Genomic DNA, 21,992 nt, shown 5'->3' on the forward strand with positions numbered 1-21,992 from the left:
AAAGAAAGAAAGAAAGAAAGAAAGAAAGAAAGAAAGAAAGAAAGAAAGAAAGAAAGAAAGAAAGAAAGAAAGAAAGAAAGAAAGAAAGAAAGAGAAAGAGGGAGAGAGGAAGAAAGAGAGAAAGAGAGAGAAAGAAAGAAAAGAAAAAAGCTATTAAGGGGTATTAGTGGGCCAATTTGGAAAATATAAATTTGGAATGTGTATTAGTACTAGGGTAGTATTAAATGTTAGGTTTCCCAAGCTTGATAATATACTGTGGTTATGAAGGATATCTCTGTTCTTAGGGGATACATACTGAAATATTAGGAATAAAACATCATGATATCTGTACTTAAGTTTCAAATGATTTAGCAAAAATGGAAATTATACGTATATAAATTCCAATTTTTGTATGTATATATATACACACACACAGAGGGAGCAAATGGGCAAAATGTTAACAACTAGTATGAATCTAGGTGAAGGACATACACATGTTCATTGTATTATTTCTTGTCACTTTTCTGAAGGCTGGAAATCTTTCAGAATAAGAAAGAGAAACTAGTATCTTTAGACCCACTTTAAGTTGCAAGAAACTACTTGGGCACCTAGGTGGCTCAGTGGGTTAAGCATCGGACTCCTTTTTTTTTTTTAAAGATTTTATTTATTTATTTGAGAGAGAGACTGAGAGAGAGAGAGCACGAGAGGGGGGAGGGTCGGGAGGGTCAGAGGGAGAAGCAGACTCCCTGCCAAGCAGGGAGCCCGATGCGGGACTCAATCCAGGGACTCCAGGATCATGACCTGAGCCGAAGGCAGTCGCTTAACCAACTGAGCCACCCAGGTGCCCAAGCATCGGACTCTTGATTTTGGTTCAGGTCATGATCTCAGGGTCCTGGGATCGTGCCCTGCGTCAGGCTCTGCACTCAGCATGGAATTTGCTTAAGATTCTCTCTCCCTCTGCCTCTCCCTGCTCAAATAAATAAATAAATTAAAAAAAAAAAAAACACAAAAAACCCCAAACAAACAAAAAGAAACTACTTAAGGATACCAGGGACCTGTGAATCAGGTAGTATGAGCTGGGGTCAACTTAAAGGTTAAGCCCATGAGCCCACGGAAGGCTGAAGCGATCAGGATCCCACCTCTCTGGGCCACGGAAAGAGTAGAAGCGAGACACCGGGCTCAGGCTTGTGTTTCCAGCCCTGCATCTCCATTTCTGCATCTCTCATTCATTTCATTTCCTTCAGGGATCATTTCTATAGTTTGTTATCGTAACTTACAAATATGATGTGCATTTATTGTGGAAAACCTCAAATAATATAGAAGCACGGGGAGTAAAATAGAAAAACCCCCATTAAAACCATTTCCCCGCCTAGAAATAACCAATGTGAACAGCTCCTTCCCGTCTTGTGTTCATTTATAAACCCTGGCTATGCACATGTCATGAGGACAGGGGTTTTGTGTCGCTTGCCTTTTTATCCATGGTGCCCGGCCTGGAATAGGATCTCATTAAATGTTGGTTGACTAAAATAAGTATTTTCTTTTACATAAATGGGATCATTTTGAATGTTTTTCCTCTGCCTGCTGTTTGCATTTAAAGTAGATAGTCTCCGTGTGCCTGCACGGCTCTGCCTCATTGTCTTTTTTGCCTCATTATTTTTAACTGCCTGGTGCAACCGCCTGGTATCCCATAATAAGGAAGGACCTTCACTGTTTAACCGGTTTGCTCATTAAAGGGCACTGTCCCCCATTGCAAACAGCAGGGAAAGTTCTTGCAAATATCATTATGCACGTACTTGAGCATTCTCTGGGATAAAATTTCTAGACTGGAACTGCGGGTCAGAGGATGAGCACATTTAGCATTCAGATGGCTCTAGTCCTCCTTTGGACTCAGTCACAGGTGGTTCCCTTCTGCAAACATCTCTTCCCTACCACACTGGAGCCCACGGAGACCCTCGGCTCCTTGGGCACAAGGAGGCAGATTCCATCCTGAGGCAGGTTCCATCCTTAGGCAGGAATGAGCTGGCCCAGAGAGGCTTCTGGTGCAGGTGGGCCCAGACTTTGATAAGCTCCGCCAGAGTTTCTGGAGGCAGAAAGGGGAGAAGCGTGAAATAGGACAACCAAGTACACTGAGCTTTGAGCTTAGGTGGTGGGCAGCCCCTTTCTTGTCTGTACGGTGGGTATGAGCATCTCAGGTGGGGCACCTGCCCCTTGGCTGAGTCTCTGGGGAGGAGGAAACTCATCCCTCACACACAGAGAGAAGCTCTTCTAGGAAAACACACCAGCAGTGTGAGCCCTGGGAGAATGGATGAAGTGACGGGCGCTCACAACGTGGGCAAAATCACCAACCATGCGCAAGAAGAAAATGAGTCCGTGTGTTCCTAGGCCTGAGTAAACAGTAATTACACCTCAAAAGCTTGCTAAATGTCTCTTAAGGAACCAACCCAGCAAGGCAATTTTTCTTTCACATTTAATAGCAACTCTTCTTGTATTCATTCTCATCCAAAGTGGCCATAATCACGGGTCATGATAAAGACAGCCACCCTCATTATCTGTTGGTGGGAGGGGGAGTAGCACGGTCTTTCTGAAGAGTAACTCCTTCCAAGAGCTTTAAAAACCTTCCCACCCTTTGGCTCAGTGAGTCCATTTCTGGGCATCTATCCTGAGGCAATAAATAGACCCACAGACAATATTTATCTATGAAGATGCTCATCATAGCTTTGTTTATAGCACAAAAATATTGGAAATCACCTAAGCAGTGACCTTTAAGGAGGGCTGCATTTTAGAATCAACTGGAAGTTTACTAAACCCATGTACACACACGTGCGTGCACATGAATACGTGCGCGCGAACACGCACACTGGGGCAGAAGCCAGGTGGCCTAGCTCCAGGTGGGGCATCTCTATTTTTAACAAGCTCAAGCAGCTCATTCTTATGCTAACACCAGTTTGAGAATCGGTCACCTGGTCCCTCTTGCAGGTTTTTCTTTAAATTTGTTTTTTATTATTATTATTAATCTCACAGTGGGCTTGAATTACTTTTTTTTTTTTTAAAGATTTTATTTATTTATTGGAGAGAGAGAGTGAGAGCATGAGAGGGGAGAGGGTCAGAGGGAGAAGCAGACTCCCCGCCGAGCGGGGAGCCTGACATGGGACTCGATCCCGGGACTCCAGGATCATGCCCTGAGCCGAAGGCAGTCGCTTAACCGACTGAGCCACCCAGGCGCCCTTGAATTACTTTTATAATGAGAAAAATATATTATGAAAATAGACCAGAAGACAATAGGAAGGCCACCTGGCCAACACCTGTGTACTAGACCCCATCCAGGCATTGGTTTGGAAATAAAGAAAGCACAGCCTGGCCCTTCATGAAGTTCTCAGCCTTCCATGGGAGATAGCCATGGGAAAACAAATATTCTTCAATATACATGGAGAAACGTGATGTACTAGGTAAGTGTGAGGTACACTGCAATCAAGGCAGTAATTAGATCTGGTTACAAGTCCTGGAAAACCACTTCCGGAGCAGTAGACATTTCAGCCAGTCCTTGAGGTGCATAGAGGGGGGAAGGAAGGGGAACAGCATTCCGGATTGAGGAAACAGCCCATACAAAGACACAGAGGCATGAACACCCTCACATATGTGAGAAAATATGAGCAGTGAGGTGTGGCTGGAGCAGAAATCTGCACAAGGCACAGGAAGAGGTGAACTTGGGAGAGGCAAGTAGGGCCAGCTCTGGGGCTTGTGCACTAGGTTAAGGACCTGCAATTTGAGCTGGAGGGCCAGTGGTTCCCAGACTGTGTGCCAAGGAACACCAGTCCTCCTTCAGATTGATGGATAGATGCTCAGTGTGAAGGAGTCCCATGGCAAAATGCCTTTGGAAAACTCTAGGTTAATGTGTTCTTTGACTTTTTTCAATTGCAGGATGCATCAAAGCCTTTAATAGACTGATATGTCAGGGATTCTCCAAGACAAGGCAGCATAGGGAATATGCCTCTGATTTACTTAACTATAGACCCACCACCACCACCACCCCACATACACATACTTCGTTGCTGGTGATACTGTTTTTTAAAGAAAACTCATTATTAACATCTTACACAGTGGTGTCCCCAAGGGCAGAGTTTGGGAAATTCAGCTGTGATCAGAGGATGCCCATGAAGAAAATCAGTGAAATGAGAGCAGCACAAACTTAGGAGTCCCACAGACCCGGGTTCAAATCCCTGCTCCCCCGTTTACCAGCTCAGCAACCTTGCCAAGTCATCAAAGAAGGTGCCTCATCAGTAAAGTAGGACCAATAAAAACTACCTGGTGGGCTTTTGGAGAGGAAAGTACAAGCAAGATGGCAGACACTCGATAGGGTCTAAGTAGTTGATGATCACCATTAGGATCTTTCCATCTGTGTTTCAGAAAGATCCTTCAGGTGCTCCGCCAAGTTTAGGCCTGCAGCAAGGGAACTGGCCTTGTTGCTGCCGGGGTGGGGCAGGCCAGGGGGCCGGGCAGTGAGGCCAGGGGGAATATCCCGCAGCTGTGGGAGGCAGGAAATCGCAGGACTGGGTGGCCTGATGGAGCCAGAAGGGACTATGGAGGGCACCGCTGAGTCTAGTTCCAGTGGGTCTGGGGGTTGGTGGGAACTGTAACCAGGAGAGCAGCACTTCAGGGGGAAAAAAAAAACCGAATTGTTGGGTGTGTGAAGACCCCTCTGTTGCACTCAGGCGCTTCTGTATGACTTAAGCCTGGTGCTAAAAGCTTCTCTTTGATTTATTAATTTTTTAGAATTGTAGACACAATGATTACTCCCGGTTTCAAATTGCATTTCGTGTTGTTTCTCTTTGCCAGACTTAGAAGGTTTTTATCATGTCTTTTCCCCAGCCTATAATAACAAAAGAAGGGAGAAAAAAATTTCAGGTGGGGAAAGGAGTTGCTCAGCTCTTGCCTGGAGATTGCCACAAATGTGGGTGTCCGGGGGCTGTCACTGAAGAAGGGGTCTGTAGTACTGCAGCCGTGGGGGGCGGGGGGGAGGGGAAGCGCTGCCCTTTGAATGGATGCCAGTGGCACTTAGATGTTCCCACCCCGAGAGACATCAGCAACCTCCTGATGAACCTGTGTGTTCACCAGGAATCCACTGCTCGTTATAAAAGACAAATGGTAATAAGAGGACTCTGCCAGATGTGTTGCAGAAGGCAAATCTGATCCTCGAGACCTCCCAGGAAGCTAGCTCAAGGCAGCCCCATTTTGCAGGTGAGGATACTGATGCTTCCCAAGGCTAAGCCACTTGCTCGAGGTCATACAGCTAATTGTGGCAGATCTGAGATTCCAGCTCAGGTCTTTCTGGTTCCAAAGTGCAAACTCTGCTGTCCCGTGTCCTCGTGTCTTTGGAGAAGGGTACAAATAAAATGCTTGGCACAGCGCCCAGCACGTAGTAGACACACGGTTAAGGTGAGCTAATCCTATTATCAATGTTGTTATTCCTAAAACTCGGAGCAGGGTGGCTGCCAGGTGTAGAATCTGAGAACTACTGCGTCCCCCCACCCCCTAGCCCCATGTTTGTGTTGATTGTTCTCATCAGTGTTTCCTTTAAGCTTAATGGCACTTGGAGCCGGAGGAAAACCTCTTCCTCTACCCAGTGTGGGAGTTTTACAGGCAAGGAAACCAAAAGTTGGGACTTGCCAGGGAGGAGGGCAGAGGGGGACCTGAGCTCAGATCTCTTGACTCCCTGGCTGGGACGCCATCCACTTCCCTGACTGGGCAGCTTCCCTGTTCCCAGGAGGCCTGCTGTGGACTAAGGCAAAGGCTCCAGAAAGCCTCCTTTAACTTGGCTGTAAACCTACTAACCAGGAGGTGGGGAGGCTATTTAATTGTATTGATGATCACAGATTATTATTATTATTATTATTTAGAGGGGGAGGGGCAGAAAGGGAGGGAGAAGGAGAGAGAAAATCTCAAGCAGATTCCACGTTGAGCACAGAGCCCAACTCAGGCCTCGATCTCATGACCCTGAGATCATGACCTGAGCCTCAATCAAGAGTCAGATTCTCAACAGACTGAGCCACCCAGGCGCCCCCGATCACAGATAATTATTGCAGATAATTAGAGATGGCTGTATCTGTTACCTAGCTACTGTAACAAATGGGCACAAACTGTGGCTTAAAGCAACACTCGTTTTTTTGTTTTTGTTTTTTTTTTCTCTCTCACAGTTCTGGAGCCCAGAAGCCCAAAATCAGTATCACTAAGCAGAAGTCAAGGCATGATCAGGGCTGCAGTCCCTCTGGAGACTCTAGAGAAGAATCTGTTCCTTGCCTCTCGAAGCTTCCAGGGGCTGCTGGTTCCTTCACTGTGGCCGTGTCACTCCAGGACCAGCATCTTCACGTTCACGTCTCCCTCTGTTCTGTCTTCACATTGCCTTCCCCACTGCGTGTCAAATCTCCCTCCGCTTCTATCCCATAAGGATGCCTTGATGGTATAGAGGGCCCCCCGGGATCAAGCAGGAGAACTTTCCCACCTCAAGGTTCTTAAGATAATCACATCTGCAAAGATCCTTTTCCCATATAAGGTAACATCCACAGGTTCCAGGGATTAGAATGTAGCTATCTTTTGGAGGGCCATTTTTCAACAAACCAGAATAGCTAGATAAATTCACCTTATCCTCTAGCTAGCCTTGAAGGCCCTGGGGAATGGGAGCTGGAAGGAGAAGGTCAGACAGGGAGAGAAAGGAAGAGAAAGAGACAGGGCAGAAGCCTGGGCTGGGCTCATATCTAGTGGGCCAGACAGTCCCTCTGAGTTTTAGGGGTGCTGAATGAGCAGTCCGGGTGCGGACCGGATGCTCTCTGGACAGGGTCAGCAAACTATAGGCCACTGCTGGCTGCCTGTTTTTAAAAAGTTTTATTGGACTACAGACATGCCCATTTGTTCCATATTGTCTGCTGTTGCTTTCGAGCACAGTTGAATAGGCAGAGTTGAGCGGTTGCAATAGAAACCATATGGCCCACAAGCCTAACATTATCTGCTCTTTAAGAAAAACGATCCCAATCCCTGCCCAGGGAGGTGAGAGAAGCAGGGAAATGACTCTCTGTTCCTTTTTTCCCCCTGTCTCTTTTCACTCTGTGTTTCATTTTGGGTAGTTGCCAATGCTATGTCTTCCAGTTTACTCATCTTTTCTCCTGCAGTGTCTAATCTGAAATTAATACCATCCAGTGTATTTTTTTTCCCCTCAGACATTGTATTGTTTATCTCTAGGAGTTTAGTCTGGATCTTTTTTCCTATTTTCTATATCTTTACTAAACATGCTCATTTACTTCTACCTTCTTGAACATAGGGTGTATTTTGGCTGTTTTTGTGTCCTGTCTACCCATTGTACTATCTGCAATTTTTACATCTATTTCTACTGATTGCCTTTTTTTCTCATTGTGGGTCAATATTTTTCTTCTTTTTTGAATACCTGATAATTTTTCAATGGATATCAGACTGTGGCTGTACCAGTTACCAGTTTATTCCCTCGCAGCTACGAATGTGTTCTTCATCATCCAACCTGGACTCTAAGCATTTCTTCTTTACAGCGAGCACCATATTAAGCTTTGTCAGTAGGGGGCGCTAGAGGGACACTGTAGGCAAAGGGGTTTCTCTTCCTTACTCTAAGGTACTTCTGTTGGCTTCTTGTTCCTATTGCATATGGCTGCCAGTAGAGTATGGGGGACATCCAGAGAGACCACCCCCACCAAATTTTAGCAGCCTCAGGAATTACAAGGTTTTCTACAATGGCTGGTAGCAGCATGGACTATTCCTGGTCCCGTATGAGCTCCAAAGTTTGTTCTCTCTGTTCCATTCAGGTGGTCCTTTCTCTGGCTTCTAGTAGTTTCTTCACATGTTTGTGCTGATCAGCACTTAGCTGATGGTTTGAGCAGGACCCTGTGCAGATTTCTGGAACTTTCTCTTTGTGAAGCTTTCTTCTCCAGGTCTCTACCTTGTACAATAGCTGCCCTGGCCACCCAGCTCCCCCTCCTCAATTCAGTGAGCCTGCCAAATTTCATCCGTTTCCCACTGCCCACACCATGGCCTGCAAACCCTCCAGGCAGTTAGTTGGGGCAATTGCAGAGCTCACTTCATCTGTGTCCCATCTCTCAAGGGTCACTGTCTTCTGCTGCCCAATGCCCAATGTTTTGACAACCATTGTCACATATATTTTGTCCAATTTTTAAGTTGTTTCAGACTGGTCCCTGGTACTCCGTCTTGGTCAGACACGGAAGCCAAATCTCCTAATTTTAAAATATTCATTTATTCATTGCATGCACAGAAAATTACGGAGCACCAGCCATCTGGACGCATCAATGAACAAAACACACAAAAATCTCTGCCCTCCCAGAGCTTACATTCTCACAGCAACTGATTAAGAAAATCTCTAACGCTGTGTGAGCCCACAAAACATGTTCTGGTGTGGACCACCAGTCTGTGAGGCCCCCTCCTGATCTCCTGGTCCCTGAGCTGTACTCAACTGCAGCTCTGTCCTCTTTCCTTCCCTCCTCCATTCAGTCACAGTGCCCACAGCTCCAGAGATGGCCCCTCCTTTTCTTTCCCAAGATAATTAATAGAATTCTTCAAACCGCCTTATCTGTGCATGCCTGTGGAAAGCAGCATGATGAATGCCTCCAAAGCCTAGAAAGTATAATTTATGTTCTTAATTAGATCTTTCTAGCATCATGGAAGGAGTTTTCTTCCTTCCTATCTCCGCAACATCACACTTGCTCTTTAGCAAATAGATTGAGATCAAACCTTGCCCCTTGTGGGGTCACAGATAACAGGCCTAATCATCACCTTACATCTGACAGCTAAAAGCCCTTATTTATGGGCCCTGTTACATACTAAACCACTCCCCTTCCCTGCCAAGTTCATCTTTTATTATTCTGTTTTAAACTGGGGCAATTGGGCGCCTGGGTGGCTCAGTCGGTTGGGCGACTGCCTTCGGCTCAGGTCATGATCCTGGAGTCCCGGGATCGAGTCCCATATCGGGCTCCTTGCTCGGCGGGGGGTCTGCTTCTCCCTCTGACCCTCCCCCCTCTCATGTGCTCTCTCTCTCAAATAAATAAATAAATAAATAAATTTTATTTTTTATATATTTTATACCACATCCATCTTCTTTTGCCATACCGCCCAGGGGGTACAGACTGGGTAATGGCCATAAATATTTATGCATATATATTTAATAACAGCTTGATTGAGAGATAATTCACATGCCATAAAACTCATCCCTTTAAAGTGTACAATTCGGTGACTTTTAGTACATTCACAGAGTTGTGCCACCATCGTCACCATCAATCTTAGGACATTTTTGTCACCCCCAAAAGAAACCCCATCCCCCCTGATAGTCACTCCTATTTCCCTTAACTCCCCTGGCCCTAGGAAACTACCAGTCTATTTACTATCTCTGTGGATTTGCCTTTTCTGTATATTTCATATAAATGGTATCAGACAGTATGTGGTCCTTTGTGACTGGCTTCTTTCACTTAGTGTCGTGTTTTTAAGGATCAGCAAGTCAGTACTTCATTCCTTTTTATTACCAAATAAGACATCATTGTATTGATGTAGCATATTTTGTTTGTCCATTCATCAGCTGATGGACATTTGGGGGCTCTTATGAATAATGCCATCGGGCACATCCATGCACGAGTTTTGGGGTGCTGGCATAAATACTTAATGTCAGTTTCCATCAGCACTTTGGTTGAGGATGTGCTTGAGACAAAGTCCGTGAAGGTGGCCACAAAAGCCAGCCTGTGTTCTGACTGCTGCACCGAAGGAGACTTCAAGGAGAAAGAAGACAGGAGGACAGGCTGCTTCTTAGCAAATTCAGCCTAGTAAACAAGAATTGAAGACTTTGCTTTTTGCCAGGCACTGAGCTGGGTGCTGGGGCTGTAGCCTCCTGCCTCCCCTCTCTTCCCCTTATTAGCTTCTGCTCTCTGCCGGACTCCAGGATGCCCAAGGGTCTTCACCTAGAGGGAGAAGCAGGTGCTTGACTTCAGGATAGCTCCTGTCCTGAAACAATAGTAACCCATGAGAGGGGTGCTCAATCCAGTTCTGGGAAATCAGGGAAGACTTCTCAGAGGGGGTGACTTCTGTTCTTCCCATATTATACTCTACAAATTTCTAAACTTACAGAAAGCCTTACATGCTCATTACCTGGGTTTAAGGACTGTTAACATCTTGCCAGATTTTTTTCTGGACAATTTTTTAGGTAAATTTCAGACCCTGTGGCAGCTCACCCCTACATATCTCAGTACAATTTTTTTAATGAGGATACTTTCCTGTATACAATACTCTTATCACCACCGAGCATAAGTCATAATATTCCTTTAATATCCAGTTCATATTCAAATTTCTCCAATTATTTAAAAAAGATTATTTATGGTTGCTTTGTTTGAAAGAGGATCCAATTCAGGTGGGGGTTAAAGAACCTCCAACATGAAGGGAGGCTGAGGGGGCTCTGTGCACAGAGGCAGGTCCCCAGAAAATTTGCAGGAGGAGTCTGATGTGCCCAGAGCCTGGGGGGCTGTGAAGAAGGGTCCTGCTAGTTCTCGCAGTGGCCCCCAGACTTCATGATGTCCCCTCAGGGTGGGAAGAACTTGAAACCTTCCTTCAGCCAGGGGAGAGGTCCATCTATTGATCAGCTGCTCCATCATGGCTCACCTTGTGCTCTCGATGGGGATGGGCCCTGCCTGGACTCTCAGGACAGTGCTCTTTCTACTGCCTCATGCTTCTTCCTCCAAGACAGGAGACCTTCCTTCCTTAGACATGCTGGGACGCGAGGACAGTGGCAGATCCTGACTGTATAATGGCCCAGGATGGCGCTCTCGCTTCCCCAGATCTCCAATGGGCTGCTGTGGCACCCCTGGGTGACTCTTCAGATTGTTGTGTTGGTCGTCACACGAGAAGAAGGGAAATAGTGGCAGTCTCTGTTCTGAGCCCTGCCCTTTGAGAACAGCTATGTGCTCCTGATGTGGGCTGGGGGCCGCCTTTTGAGAGCATCAGATCCCACTTCCCAGCAACCACTCACCCATGTCTTCGGAGATGTCGCTTCTTTCTGTGATGGAACCTCATTCAGACTTCCCCTTGCTGGCCTTGAGTCCACTGACAGCCCTGGATGTGAGCCCTCCTGCATGCGCCAGAGGGGCACTTAAACTCAGCCAGCAGGGCTGGAGGGCCCCACAGACTAGCTCTGACTGCCCCCAGCACAGCGCTGTGAAGCCCAGGTGTCAGGTGCAGGACGGGGAGGGGTCCTCCTTACTCATCAGTAGAGCGTCTTTCCAGGCAGTGCTCCAGCTCAGGCCTTCCCTTCGCCAAAACTTCTCTATCAGCTTATCTCATCAGGCTCACTCATCAAGCCCTCGAGAGCTGGATAAGTAATCCAGGAAGCCACTTCTCCACGCATTCATTCAACATATTATTTATTAGCACATTTTGTTTGCCAGGCACTGTTCTCGGGACCAGGCACGTGGGGATGAGAGACAAAAAGTTCCCACCCTTGCAGGATGACATATAGTCCAGTGCATTCATTTGCAGTTAATTGATTTCAACCAAGACATGGAACAGCCGGAGCACTGAGCACTGGTGTCTGCTGGTGGACAGGGTCAGAACAGTGGTGTGGTCTGTGATCCTAATGACCAACTGGTCATTGGACCACCAGAAACATCTCGGGTGCCTGCAGGAATGCCCACTTCAGGAAACCCTGATCCATATCATCATGTACTAGCCTTAGGGCCTAGAGACACAGCCCCTGTCTCCACAACTGGCCTTGCCTGGTCCCCAAATGCCTCAGGCCCCCACTACTCATCCTTCCCCAGAGAGCATCACCTCTGTAGATGGTGAAGCTTCTCCTTGTCCTGGTTATTCCACCTGGATTCACTCTGGGGGGTGGTTTGAACCCTGTATTTTAACTACAACTCCTAGGTTCTTTTTCAAGATTTCAGGGTTATATCTTTTTAAAAGCATTATTATCTCAAGATACCCATCTGTATATAATAGTAATGGTGATAACAGTTAAAATAATCGCTGCTAATAATAGCTCTTATGTATTAGACACTGTTTTAAGGGCTCTGGGCTTTGCAAACATAAAAGAATTATAATTAAATTTAAATATAAGTATAATGAAATGATTATAATAAATAATTTAATCTTCACTGCATGATGGCCCTGTGAGGTAGGTATAACATTATTATCTTCATTTCACAGATGAAACTTAGGGTTAGCAAGGTTAAGGGACAGATCCAGGAGGAAGTCTTCTATCCGCCTCCAGAGCCCTGTTTTGAACCGCGAGGACATCTGTGTTACTTTTGGATGTATTTGAAACAACACCGTACCCTGGAGGAAGTTTTCCAGACTCTGCAGGAAGAAGAGAGAGACTGGCAATTCCAGAAGGGACATCATCTGGAGACTCCCAGATCCCCAAACCTGCTGAGGTTCCCAGCCGCCCCCCCGCCCCTGCAGACTGCCTGCATCAGAATTTCTGGGCGAAAGCAACAAAACTCATTATGTCAAAGTTCCCCAAACGACTCGAATGCAGCTGATCCAGGCGGGAACCTCAGGTCTACTCCCTCCACTTCACAGGAGAGGAGGCTTGGCAGCTGGTTTAGCTCCTTACAGAACAGGGGTGACCGGGGAAGGATCTGGTGTGGGCAGAGCTATGGTGACCAAGGTGCAAGTTCCTCCTGGGAAGTTCCTCTCTCAGGTGATTTTCTGGTGGGTAGGTGTCAGCTGGGTTTTCTCTGCACTGGCGGTAAACCCTAGGACAGTTGGGTTCCTCTGTAAGTTGGACACACACGGTGAACACAAGTTTCCAGAAAGGCTCCGACCGAACACAGAATAGCCATGGGACAGGTGAATTAGATTTATGCAGGATGTCACATGGAATGACATGAGCCTTGTTTCTCACCTGAGGACATTTACATGAGGTCCCCAGGATTCCCCCTGTGCCCACAGACTGAAATGGACCTTGGATTAGAAGTCCCATGGCAGGGGGCGCCTGGGTGGCTCAGTTGTTAAGCATCTGTCTTCAGCTCAGGTCATGATCCCAGGGTCCTGGGATTGAGCCCCACATGGAGCTCCCTGCTTGGCGGGAAGCCTGCTTCTCCCTCTGCTTCTGCTGCTCCCACTGCTTGTACTCACTCTCTCTGTCAAATAAATAAATAAATAATCTTTAAAAAAAAAAAGAAGTCCCATGGCAGAAAATTCAGCGTGACATTTATGCTGCGTATGGAGCTGTATATACCATTGTCAGCTTGATTCCACATCTATTTTTGTCTAAGTAGTTGCTGAGTTTGATCACAAGGTGGCGCTAACGGGCTTGGCGGACCATAGTTGGGGGCGGTTAGGCATTGAGGTCTTTAAAAAGAAACACTCGAGATTGCTCAGCTTCTTGACTGATTAAATCTTACATTTTTCCCCCTACTCTGCACTTTCCAATTGGTGAGGGGGACCCCCACTCAATGATAAATTGTTATTTTAATATATTAACTCGGACCTTTTTTTTTTTACATGGTTGTGGCTATATGATAAGGTAATTGCTTAATCATTTTTAAACTTGATGTAATATTTTTCTGTTACTACAAGTTCTTCATAAACACATTTATTGCTGCACATTATACAGCGACCATATATTAAGGGCTCACTTGGAACCAGGCAAACATTAGCTGAATGTTTTATGCGCATTTTTATAGAGTCCTCTCCACAGTAGTGTCTACCCACTTAGGTGGACACTTATTACCCATATTTTATCTGCGAGTAGAAAGATGCTTAGCTGCCTTTCTCTAATCATAGTGCTATTTCACTGGGTTTTACTTAATGATTCACCTAGTGTGTCCATTTCATTTATTGCCAAATTTCATTATTTTAGATAAAGCTTCAGAAAACATCTTTATGCATAAAGCTTTTTCTGGATTCAGGAAATATTGCTGGAAGTGAACTTCTGACATCTAAACATTTGTAAGGCTCTTGATAAAGATACAGCACGAAATATGAGAAAATTTTCAGGAAAACCATCTCTGGCTGGATATTTTATGATATTAAAGAATTATTGTTCATTTTTCTAGGCGTGCTAATGGTATTGTGGTTCAAAGAGCCTTTCCTAGGGGCACCTGGCTGGCTCAGTCAGTGGAGCATGCGACTCTTGATCTCTGTGTCATGAGTTCCAGCCCCAGGTTGGGTGTAGAGATTACTTAAATAAATTAATCTTTAAAAAATAATAATAAAAAGTCTTTGCTAGAGAAGCATAGTGAAGTATTTACGAGTGAAATAATATCTAGAATTTACTAAAAAATAATCCGGTTGAGGGAGGAGTAGGGGATTAATAAAAACAAAAAATTAAGCATGTTTTGATCACTGATAAAACTCCATTATGGGTACACAGGTGTCAAATATGCTATTCTTTCCACTTTTGTTTATGTTTGAAAATTTCTATGATAAAAGGTTTAAAATATACCCATAAAAAAATCTTATAATCTATCAGAGAAGCCAGACCCATAATTCCTATTCTGCCTAATTCAGTGAGAAAGACAGGGAAAATAGGGTAGATTTCCAGAATAGTTTGCTCATCTCTCTCTCTCTCCCCATCAAGCAAGAGTTAAGGTCTCCCTAAAACCAAAACATATCAATCACTTTTGTTTTGCTAAAACTTTTCTTTATTTTTAACAGGATCATAGAGCTGGAAAGGGTCTTTGAGATCTGGTCCTCATTCTTCTAAACGACTGAGAATCCTCTTCTGAATTATAATCAATGCTCTATGACAATATTGTGCACCCACCTCCTAACCCTAGCTTGGGGCAGGCTTTAAGTTTCTGGAACTGTCCAGCATCCCCTTCCTAGGGGGCAACCTCACCTAACATTTTAAATTTAAAAAGCAAAATGTTTTGTGTGTTCTGGACAAGGGTGAGCATTGAGCATTTGGAGACTCCCCAGGAGAGGTCCCAGCATCACAATGAAAGAGTTAGTTATCCCCTTTGTCACTCTGCTCGAACCCCTCCATGGTTTTACTCCTATCCCTCCCTCCTGGCTTTTCTTCCTGGGGGCTGGCACCTTCTATCCACCCACCCACATTCTTGCCCCAGGATATGTGGGTTTCACCTGGCCAGCTCTTCCAGTGCGGGTCCGTCACCCAGAACTTGCTCAGTGCAGCTGGTCCCCAGGCGGTAGACCCGGAAAAGGAGGTTAGGAAAGACTGCGAACACCCCTCTCTAGGTCTTGTTTTTTCAGTCTTCAAGAGTCCTTATCAGTGGAATCTAAAGAAACAAAAACAACAGAACTCATAAATGCAAAGAACAGATTGGTGGTTGCTAGAGGCAGGGGTTAGGGGGTGGGTGAAATGGGTTAAGGAGGTCAGAAGGTATAAACTTCCACTTACAAAACAAATAAGTCCGAAAATTTTTAAAAATAAAAAATAAAAATTAAGTAAGTCCTGGGGATATAATGTACGCCATGGTGACTATAGTTAATAATCCTGTATTGCATACTTGAAAGTTGCCTAGAGAGTAGATCTTAAAAGTTCCCATCACAAGAAAAAACCCTTTTTGTAACTATGTGTGGTGTTGGATGTTCATCATTCTTACTGTGGTGATCATTTTGCAACAGACACAGAAATCGCATCAGTATATTGTACACCTGAAAATAATATAATGTTATATGTCAATTACATCTCCATTAAGAGAGGCAAGAAAAAAATACAACAGGCACTTAGTAAATATAAGATGCTTCAGCTTTTACTAGATGAGTAATTATAAATATGTTTCTTAATATTTGATATTTAATATTAGATATTCTGGGGGGGGAGAGTCCTTAAGGGGAACCAAAAGTTAGCACGCCCCCTCCCTCTTTTTTTCCCCCTGACTTGGCCAGGGAAACAGGAATTTCTACCTATCCTTATATATTCCATGTGATTTAGGAAATAAAATCCTTCAAGGGGAGAGAGTTCACTCTCTCAAACAGCACTACTCTGGTTTTTATTAGGTTTGGTGGATGTTGGATACAAAGTCATTGGTGTCACTACTCTCTTCCCGTCATACAGAGGAAGAATTTTTGTCCTTTTCCCCAGGCCTTGGCGGCTCCATCCTATGCATTTAGAGTTTGCGCCTCTTTTCTCTCACAGGGCTGCTTTGTTCCCTCGATGGGACTTGTCAGGGTGAAGCTTCTGAGGCCTAGAAAGAATTGATGTCTGTCCCACCACCATGGAATGAGAATGAAAACTCGGGCTCATCCCAGCAGCCTCTAGCCTAAAAATATCTTGACTGCAGGAACTTTGCCTGTCTGTCCTTCTGGTCGACAAGGCTGGAGGCAGCCAGGACCCTTCTAAGCTCTAGCTGGAGGAACACGTGTCTATAAGAGCCAAGGTGAGGGGAGCTGATGGACGTTTCCCCTGGCCTAATAGTCCCAGAGAGGGCCCTTCTTATGATGGCCTGGTCCTGCGGAAGGAGAGAGAGACAAGATCTGATCCCTGATCTCCTGGAGCTCACCATCCAGGGGCAGAGATGCTAGTAATGGTCAGTGTCACAGAGGGGACACACAGCAGCACCAGCTGGACCTAGACCACTCTGATTTACAACCCGGGGCCAAAGGAAACGGTCGCCAGGGTGACAGGGCTCAATTTCACCTTTAGAAAAGGAAGATTCTAGTAGAAGTGAAGAGGCCTTGAGAAGAAGGAGGTAGATATTGATGAAAAAGGTTGAACAAGTTGGGATTTGATATTGATAGATCTCTAGAAAGGGAGAAAAGGCAAGGAGGCTTCAAGTTGTTCCCTGGGCACTCCATCCGCATAAACACTAACCAGAATTGTAGCAGATACACAAATTCTATAGCCAAGCTCTTGAAAAGGTCACTGAGATATAATCACGGCTCCATGGGAGCCTTGAGGGATGCCAGCGAGGCCCCAGACTGTCATGTCCTTTAATGCTATGGCAAGCAGGTCCCCTCCTTGGAGACTGCTGCCCGTCATGGGCACTTCCTCCCTGGCGCTCCACCCACAGACCAGATCCTTACAGATGAGGGCCAAATCTTATCAGGCATTTTATTTTTTTGACATCAAACTATTCTCTGTTGCCCAAACACCATTGGAACTACAGAATGGAAATGGAGAGGGGTGGAGAAAAGAAACACCAGCCATCCTATCACACTCCCTCATATCAATGTGTTAAAATTTCCATTTCCAGCCCGTGTGCCAGATGAAGAGAACAGGCCCGTGGGGACAGTGTTTGGTGGTCAGAGCAGACATCCCAGGGCCTCTCCTGGCCAACACCCCATTCTTACATTTCCCAGCACCAACGGACAGATCGACGCCCTGCCTGCTGGACAGGAAACAGACCACCAGAAATGTGTGACCTGACCTGGGTGGCCAAGATTGCTGTCTCCATCGCAGCCTGGCTTGGAGGGGATGTGAGAAACCAGACTAAGGGAGTGAATTTTGGATAAGGTGAAAGGTAGCCAGTAGACGTTTTGGAAAGGACTGAGTCAGGGTCAAGGAAGACAGAGAAACGACCTGAGATTTGGCAGAGTACAGATACCAAGGATTTGACAAGCGTGTTTCAGGGGAGCTGTGGAGGCAGAAGCCTCAGGAGCAGGTTAAAGAGGATGATACAAGAGGAGGAGAATTTTTGGAGAAGTTGTGCCGGAAAGGATGGCGGAGCATGGGACCGCATGAGGGAGTCTTGGGCCAGAAAGAAGGGAGTTTTCAGAAGAGAGCTGCTAGGGCATGTTTGTGTGTTGGCGGGAATGATCTAGTAGAGGGGAAGAACCTGAATATGCCGGAGAAAGGGGGGGTGACTAGAACAGCAAACTCCTAGGAAGCCAGCGAGGTCAGCCTTCAAGAGGACCGAGGACAGGAAACAGAGAGTATGGGTGAAGGTACCACACAGGTAGACTGTTGCGGAGAAGATTGTGGGCTTTCTGTCCCCCTGGGCCGGAGGAGATGAGGCCAGCAGCTAAGAGGGGGAAGGTGGTGGTGGGCATCGGCAGGGAGAGCAGTCAGCACTGTCCCAGAGAGCGGGAGCATGAACCCACTGGGGAAAGGCAGCGTTGCTGTCTGGCCTGGCATGCCCATGGGGGTCTGCAAGGATGGATTTAAGCTGGAAGCACTGAGTGAGCATGAAAGTAGAGTCCCTGTGAGTGCTGCTGCTGGCTCTGGGGAAGGAGAGAAGCGGACACATTGGAAAGTTTGGATGTGTCCAAACCAGGATGGACTGGATGTGGCCAGAAGAGGATGAAACCAAGAATAACTCATTGTTCTTTACTCAAGCAAGCGAGTTGGGGGGAGGGGGGGAGCATGGACTAAGATGGGGGTGGAAGGGACCAAGAGCTGCATTTGAGGAATTTTAACATGAAATGACTATGAGGCATCCATGGAGACAAGCAGGCCAGTGGGGAAGCCTGGAGCATAAGGGGGAGGATTTTCTCCTCTGCTCTGCTCCACAGTGTGCGAGAACGTTGCATGAGCTGGGTCTGGGTGTGTGGCATCACCGTCCTGACTTGCATGAAGAGGAGGAAAGTCTCCAGCACTAGACTACAAGCTCCTTGCAAGCAGGGCCTACATTTTATTCACTGATGCATCTCTAGCATCTTTCAGAGCACCTAGAAGGCCACAAGTTTTAATCAATATTTTCTGTCGAGATAGATAAATCGCATCATGGGCCCCTCTAGCCTCCAGAAACTGGGTAACTTTGGAAAGTCTGGGACAAATACCTTCATAGCTTCACGAGAGAGGCCTTGCTAATTACAATGATGACAAGGATTTGGGGATGACTTATATAGTCCGGGAGGACCAATTGCTCTTCTGAATAATCACTTAAATGGGTCACACCATGATTGCTCAGAGTGACACAGGTGGCAAGGTGGATGTAGGGGTTAGGGTGGGGTGGGTGATCAGAAAATGGGAGGAAGGCAAGTTTAATTCCACCAGAGAGCTGGGTTTGCTTTGTGACCTCAGGCTAACTACTTGACTTCTCCCACACTTTTAATTGTTTGTTTGTTTTTTTTTAATGGAAGTGATAGAGATCTACCATCCCAAATGGCCATAGGCACCACTAATAAAATTATGGCACCTCTGTGACAAACAAGGGAACCTGAGAAACCAGAAGCTGACAAGAGTTCTCAGAAGCAGAGACTTTGTCTCTGCTCTAGGAAATTTAGCCAGGTGCCTGGAATGTGTGTGCGCCACAGGAAGAAAGAAGAAGGAACTGTGTGGGGTGAGGAACAGAGATGCCATGAACACCAGAGTCTTCCTACAATAGTAAAGTGACCACGTGGCAGGCAGCCAGGGAAACAGCCATAGAACAATAGACAGATGGAAACATGCAGAATGTAGGGCATGGAATGGTCTAACCTCTGGGATTTTATAGGAGACTGAAGCCCAACAAAGGGCATCCATTTTTTCACCAGGCATTTCTCAAGAGCCAATTATGTACCAAGTGCTGGGCCAGTCACCTTGATCTTGGACCAGAAAACAGCATTATAGATATATCCCATTAAGAAGGAGAAACATCAGCCCTCTACTTTCCTTTGCCCTGCCCGTTAAATATTGCTGCACAACACATCACCCCAAAACTCAGAGGCTTAAAACAATAGTCATTTTATTATTTCTCACACATCTGTGGGTCAACTGACCTCAGCTGTGTGGTTCTTTTGCTCCACCGGGTGATGGCTGAGGCTCCAAGGTATTTGGGGTGAGACTCAGCTAGAACCTTCAAGATGGCTCACTCGTAGAGACGGCAGTCGGTGCCGACCTTTGACTGGGAGATTACCTGGGTCTTTCACCTGGCATGCCTCGGTTCTCTTCTGTATGGCTTCTCCACCTGGCTTGGGCTTCTCAAAGCATGGTGACTGATTTCCAAGAGCCAGGGAAGTGGAAGCCGTCAGTCCCCTTAATGCCCAGGCTCAGAAGTCCCGGAATTCCACTTCTGCTGCATTCTATTGGGTGAAACCCAGTCATAGTGTGTGTATTAGTTACCTCCTGCTGCATAACAAATAATTCTAAAACTTAGTGGTTTAAAATGATGATAAATATTTATCTCTCTCAGCTTCTGTGGGTTAGCTAGGAAATATGGAGCAGTTTTGCTGGGCAGTTCTAACTTGGGGTATCTCATGAGATTGCAGTCAAAATGTCAACTGGAGCTGTGCTCATCTGAAGGCTTGACTGGGACTGGAGGATCCATTTCCAAGATGGCTCACTCACTGAGTTGGCAAATTTGGGCTTGCTCTTGGCAAGAGGACTCTGTTCTTCTGGATGGGCCTCCCCACACCCTGCGTGAATATTCTTGTGACGTGGTGGCTGGCTTCCCCAGAGTGAGTGATCCAAAACACCAAGGCAGCCCTTTACAAGCTAGCTTCAAAGGCAGACTTCATCACCTCTGCATGCTTTTTTTGTCACATAAACCACCCCTGATTTGCAGTGGGAGGAGACCATGAAAGGACACAAATGACCAGGAAGTGAGGATCACTGGGACCATCTTGGAGGCTGGCTATCACACAAGGCTAGCCCAAGATTCCAACGGGTGGAGAAATAGACTCTACCTCTGGGTGAGGGGAATGACCAAGCCTTCGTGACCATCTTTACTCCTCCAGAGCCAGGCCCTAGGGACTTAGCAGAGGACCAGACGTAAGAGCTTTGTGCTTACAGAACTTACAGTCTAGACCACAGTCTAGCTCCTACAGTCCAGGACCACACAGAAAACTAGTGCCAGAGAATGGATGTGTCTATCATTTTCGTTATACAGATGGCAAGCCTGAGGCTGAAAAAAAAAAAAAAGCCAGTAATACGCCCAAAGTCATATAATAAGGGGCAGAGCTGAGATTAACACTCAGACCCTTCTGACCCCAAGCCAAGCCCTTCTTTCCCTTATCCTGTACTGCTGCTCATTATATTACAATGTTAAATTTTAAATAGGGAATACAATATTGTATATAGTATAAAATAACAGCTATGTAAATCAAACTATGCTTTTAAAAAGAACAGAAGGAAATATAAACAAAATATTGACAGTTTCTAATAAGTGGTAAGAAAATGAGTGAGGGTTTTTTTTTTCTTCCTTCTTCTAGGTTTCTGTTTTTTTTTTTTTTAATACTCTAAATTGAATTTCTATCACTTTCATAATAGAAAACCCCAAACCATTTCCTGCTGTGGTGGATCACACAGGCCCAGGAGGAGAGAGGGGTGCTGGGGGGATTGGAGGGGGAACTGGGGGTAGGGGGTGAAGAAGGAGCCCTTCACCTGTGGATTTTGGTTCTTCCTCTGCTCGGTGGCTCTTAATTAGCTCACCTGTGCAAACAAAGCTGAGCCCTCCACCGAGGTGTGGGAGGAAGAACCTCATCCTAAAGAAGATCTGTGCTTCCCACTCTCCAGGAACGGGCAGGGCAAAGGAAAGTAGAGGGCTGATGTTTCTCCTTCTTAATGGGATATATCTATAATGCTGTTTTCTGGTCCAAGATCAAGGTGACTTCCCCTCAAATGTGAGCTTACAGTAGACAGAATATTTGATATTGATGCTTTCCTGGAAACTCCAAGATAGGTAGTCACTGTAGTTAAACTAGTTGTTTAAAGTATTAAGTCCTTTTTTTTTTGTTTCCTGCGACTATGTGATCTCTTCTTTCACCTTTATGTTTGAGGCTTAAGCATGTCACTCCATTGTGTTCTTCCATGGCCAGAGTGTGTTTTCCCTAGAGTGAAAAACAGCTTCCATTAATTGAGCACCTATTACAGAAAGATGGTATATTAAGCACTTATGCACCCATTTACTCTTTACAATAGTATATGATGTGGGTATCTCAATTTACGGATGAGAAAACAAGGGCTCAAGGAAATTCAATATCTTCTCCAAGGCCACATGGCTCGGAAATGACAAAGGCGAAACCTGAGCCCAGGTCCAAATGGCCCCCAAAGCCACTCGCCTAATGCTGATTCCCTAAAAAGAACACTGTAACATTAAAAGACATTTGAAAGTTTATATACTGATATCCCAAGATGGCAGTTTGGTGGGGATTGTACAAGGTTCTCTTTTGGAAAA

The 21,992-nt window shown here is 45.8% G+C and overlaps 2 protein-coding genes across 7 annotated transcripts in view; one reads left to right on the forward strand and one right to left on the reverse strand.

Moving 5' to 3' along the window:
• PECAM1 (platelet and endothelial cell adhesion molecule 1) overlaps positions 1 to 12,759 on the forward strand; it is a 79,015-nt gene extending 66,256 nt beyond the window's left edge. For all 6 annotated transcript variants that reach the window (XM_081804675.1, XM_081804677.1, XM_081804676.1 and 3 more), the window contains one exon: positions 12,190 to 12,759. In XM_081804675.1, the coding sequence (XP_081660801.1) occupies positions 12,190 to 12,744 (555 nt within the window). In that variant the 3' untranslated portion in view covers positions 12,745 to 12,759. The remainder of the gene's footprint in view (positions 1 to 12,189) is intronic.
• Positions 1 to 21,992, reverse strand: part of LOC102738999 (testis-expressed protein 2) — a 254,143-nt gene that overhangs the window by 189,733 nt on the left and 42,418 nt on the right. The gene's annotated exons all lie outside the window — the stretch shown is intronic.

This window comes from Leptonychotes weddellii, chromosome 15 (genome assembly GCF_054177405.1).
Source record: "Leptonychotes weddellii isolate Sample4059 chromosome 15, ASM5417740v2, whole genome shotgun sequence".
NCBI classification, from domain to species: Eukaryota; Metazoa; Chordata; class Mammalia; order Carnivora; family Phocidae; genus Leptonychotes; species Leptonychotes weddellii.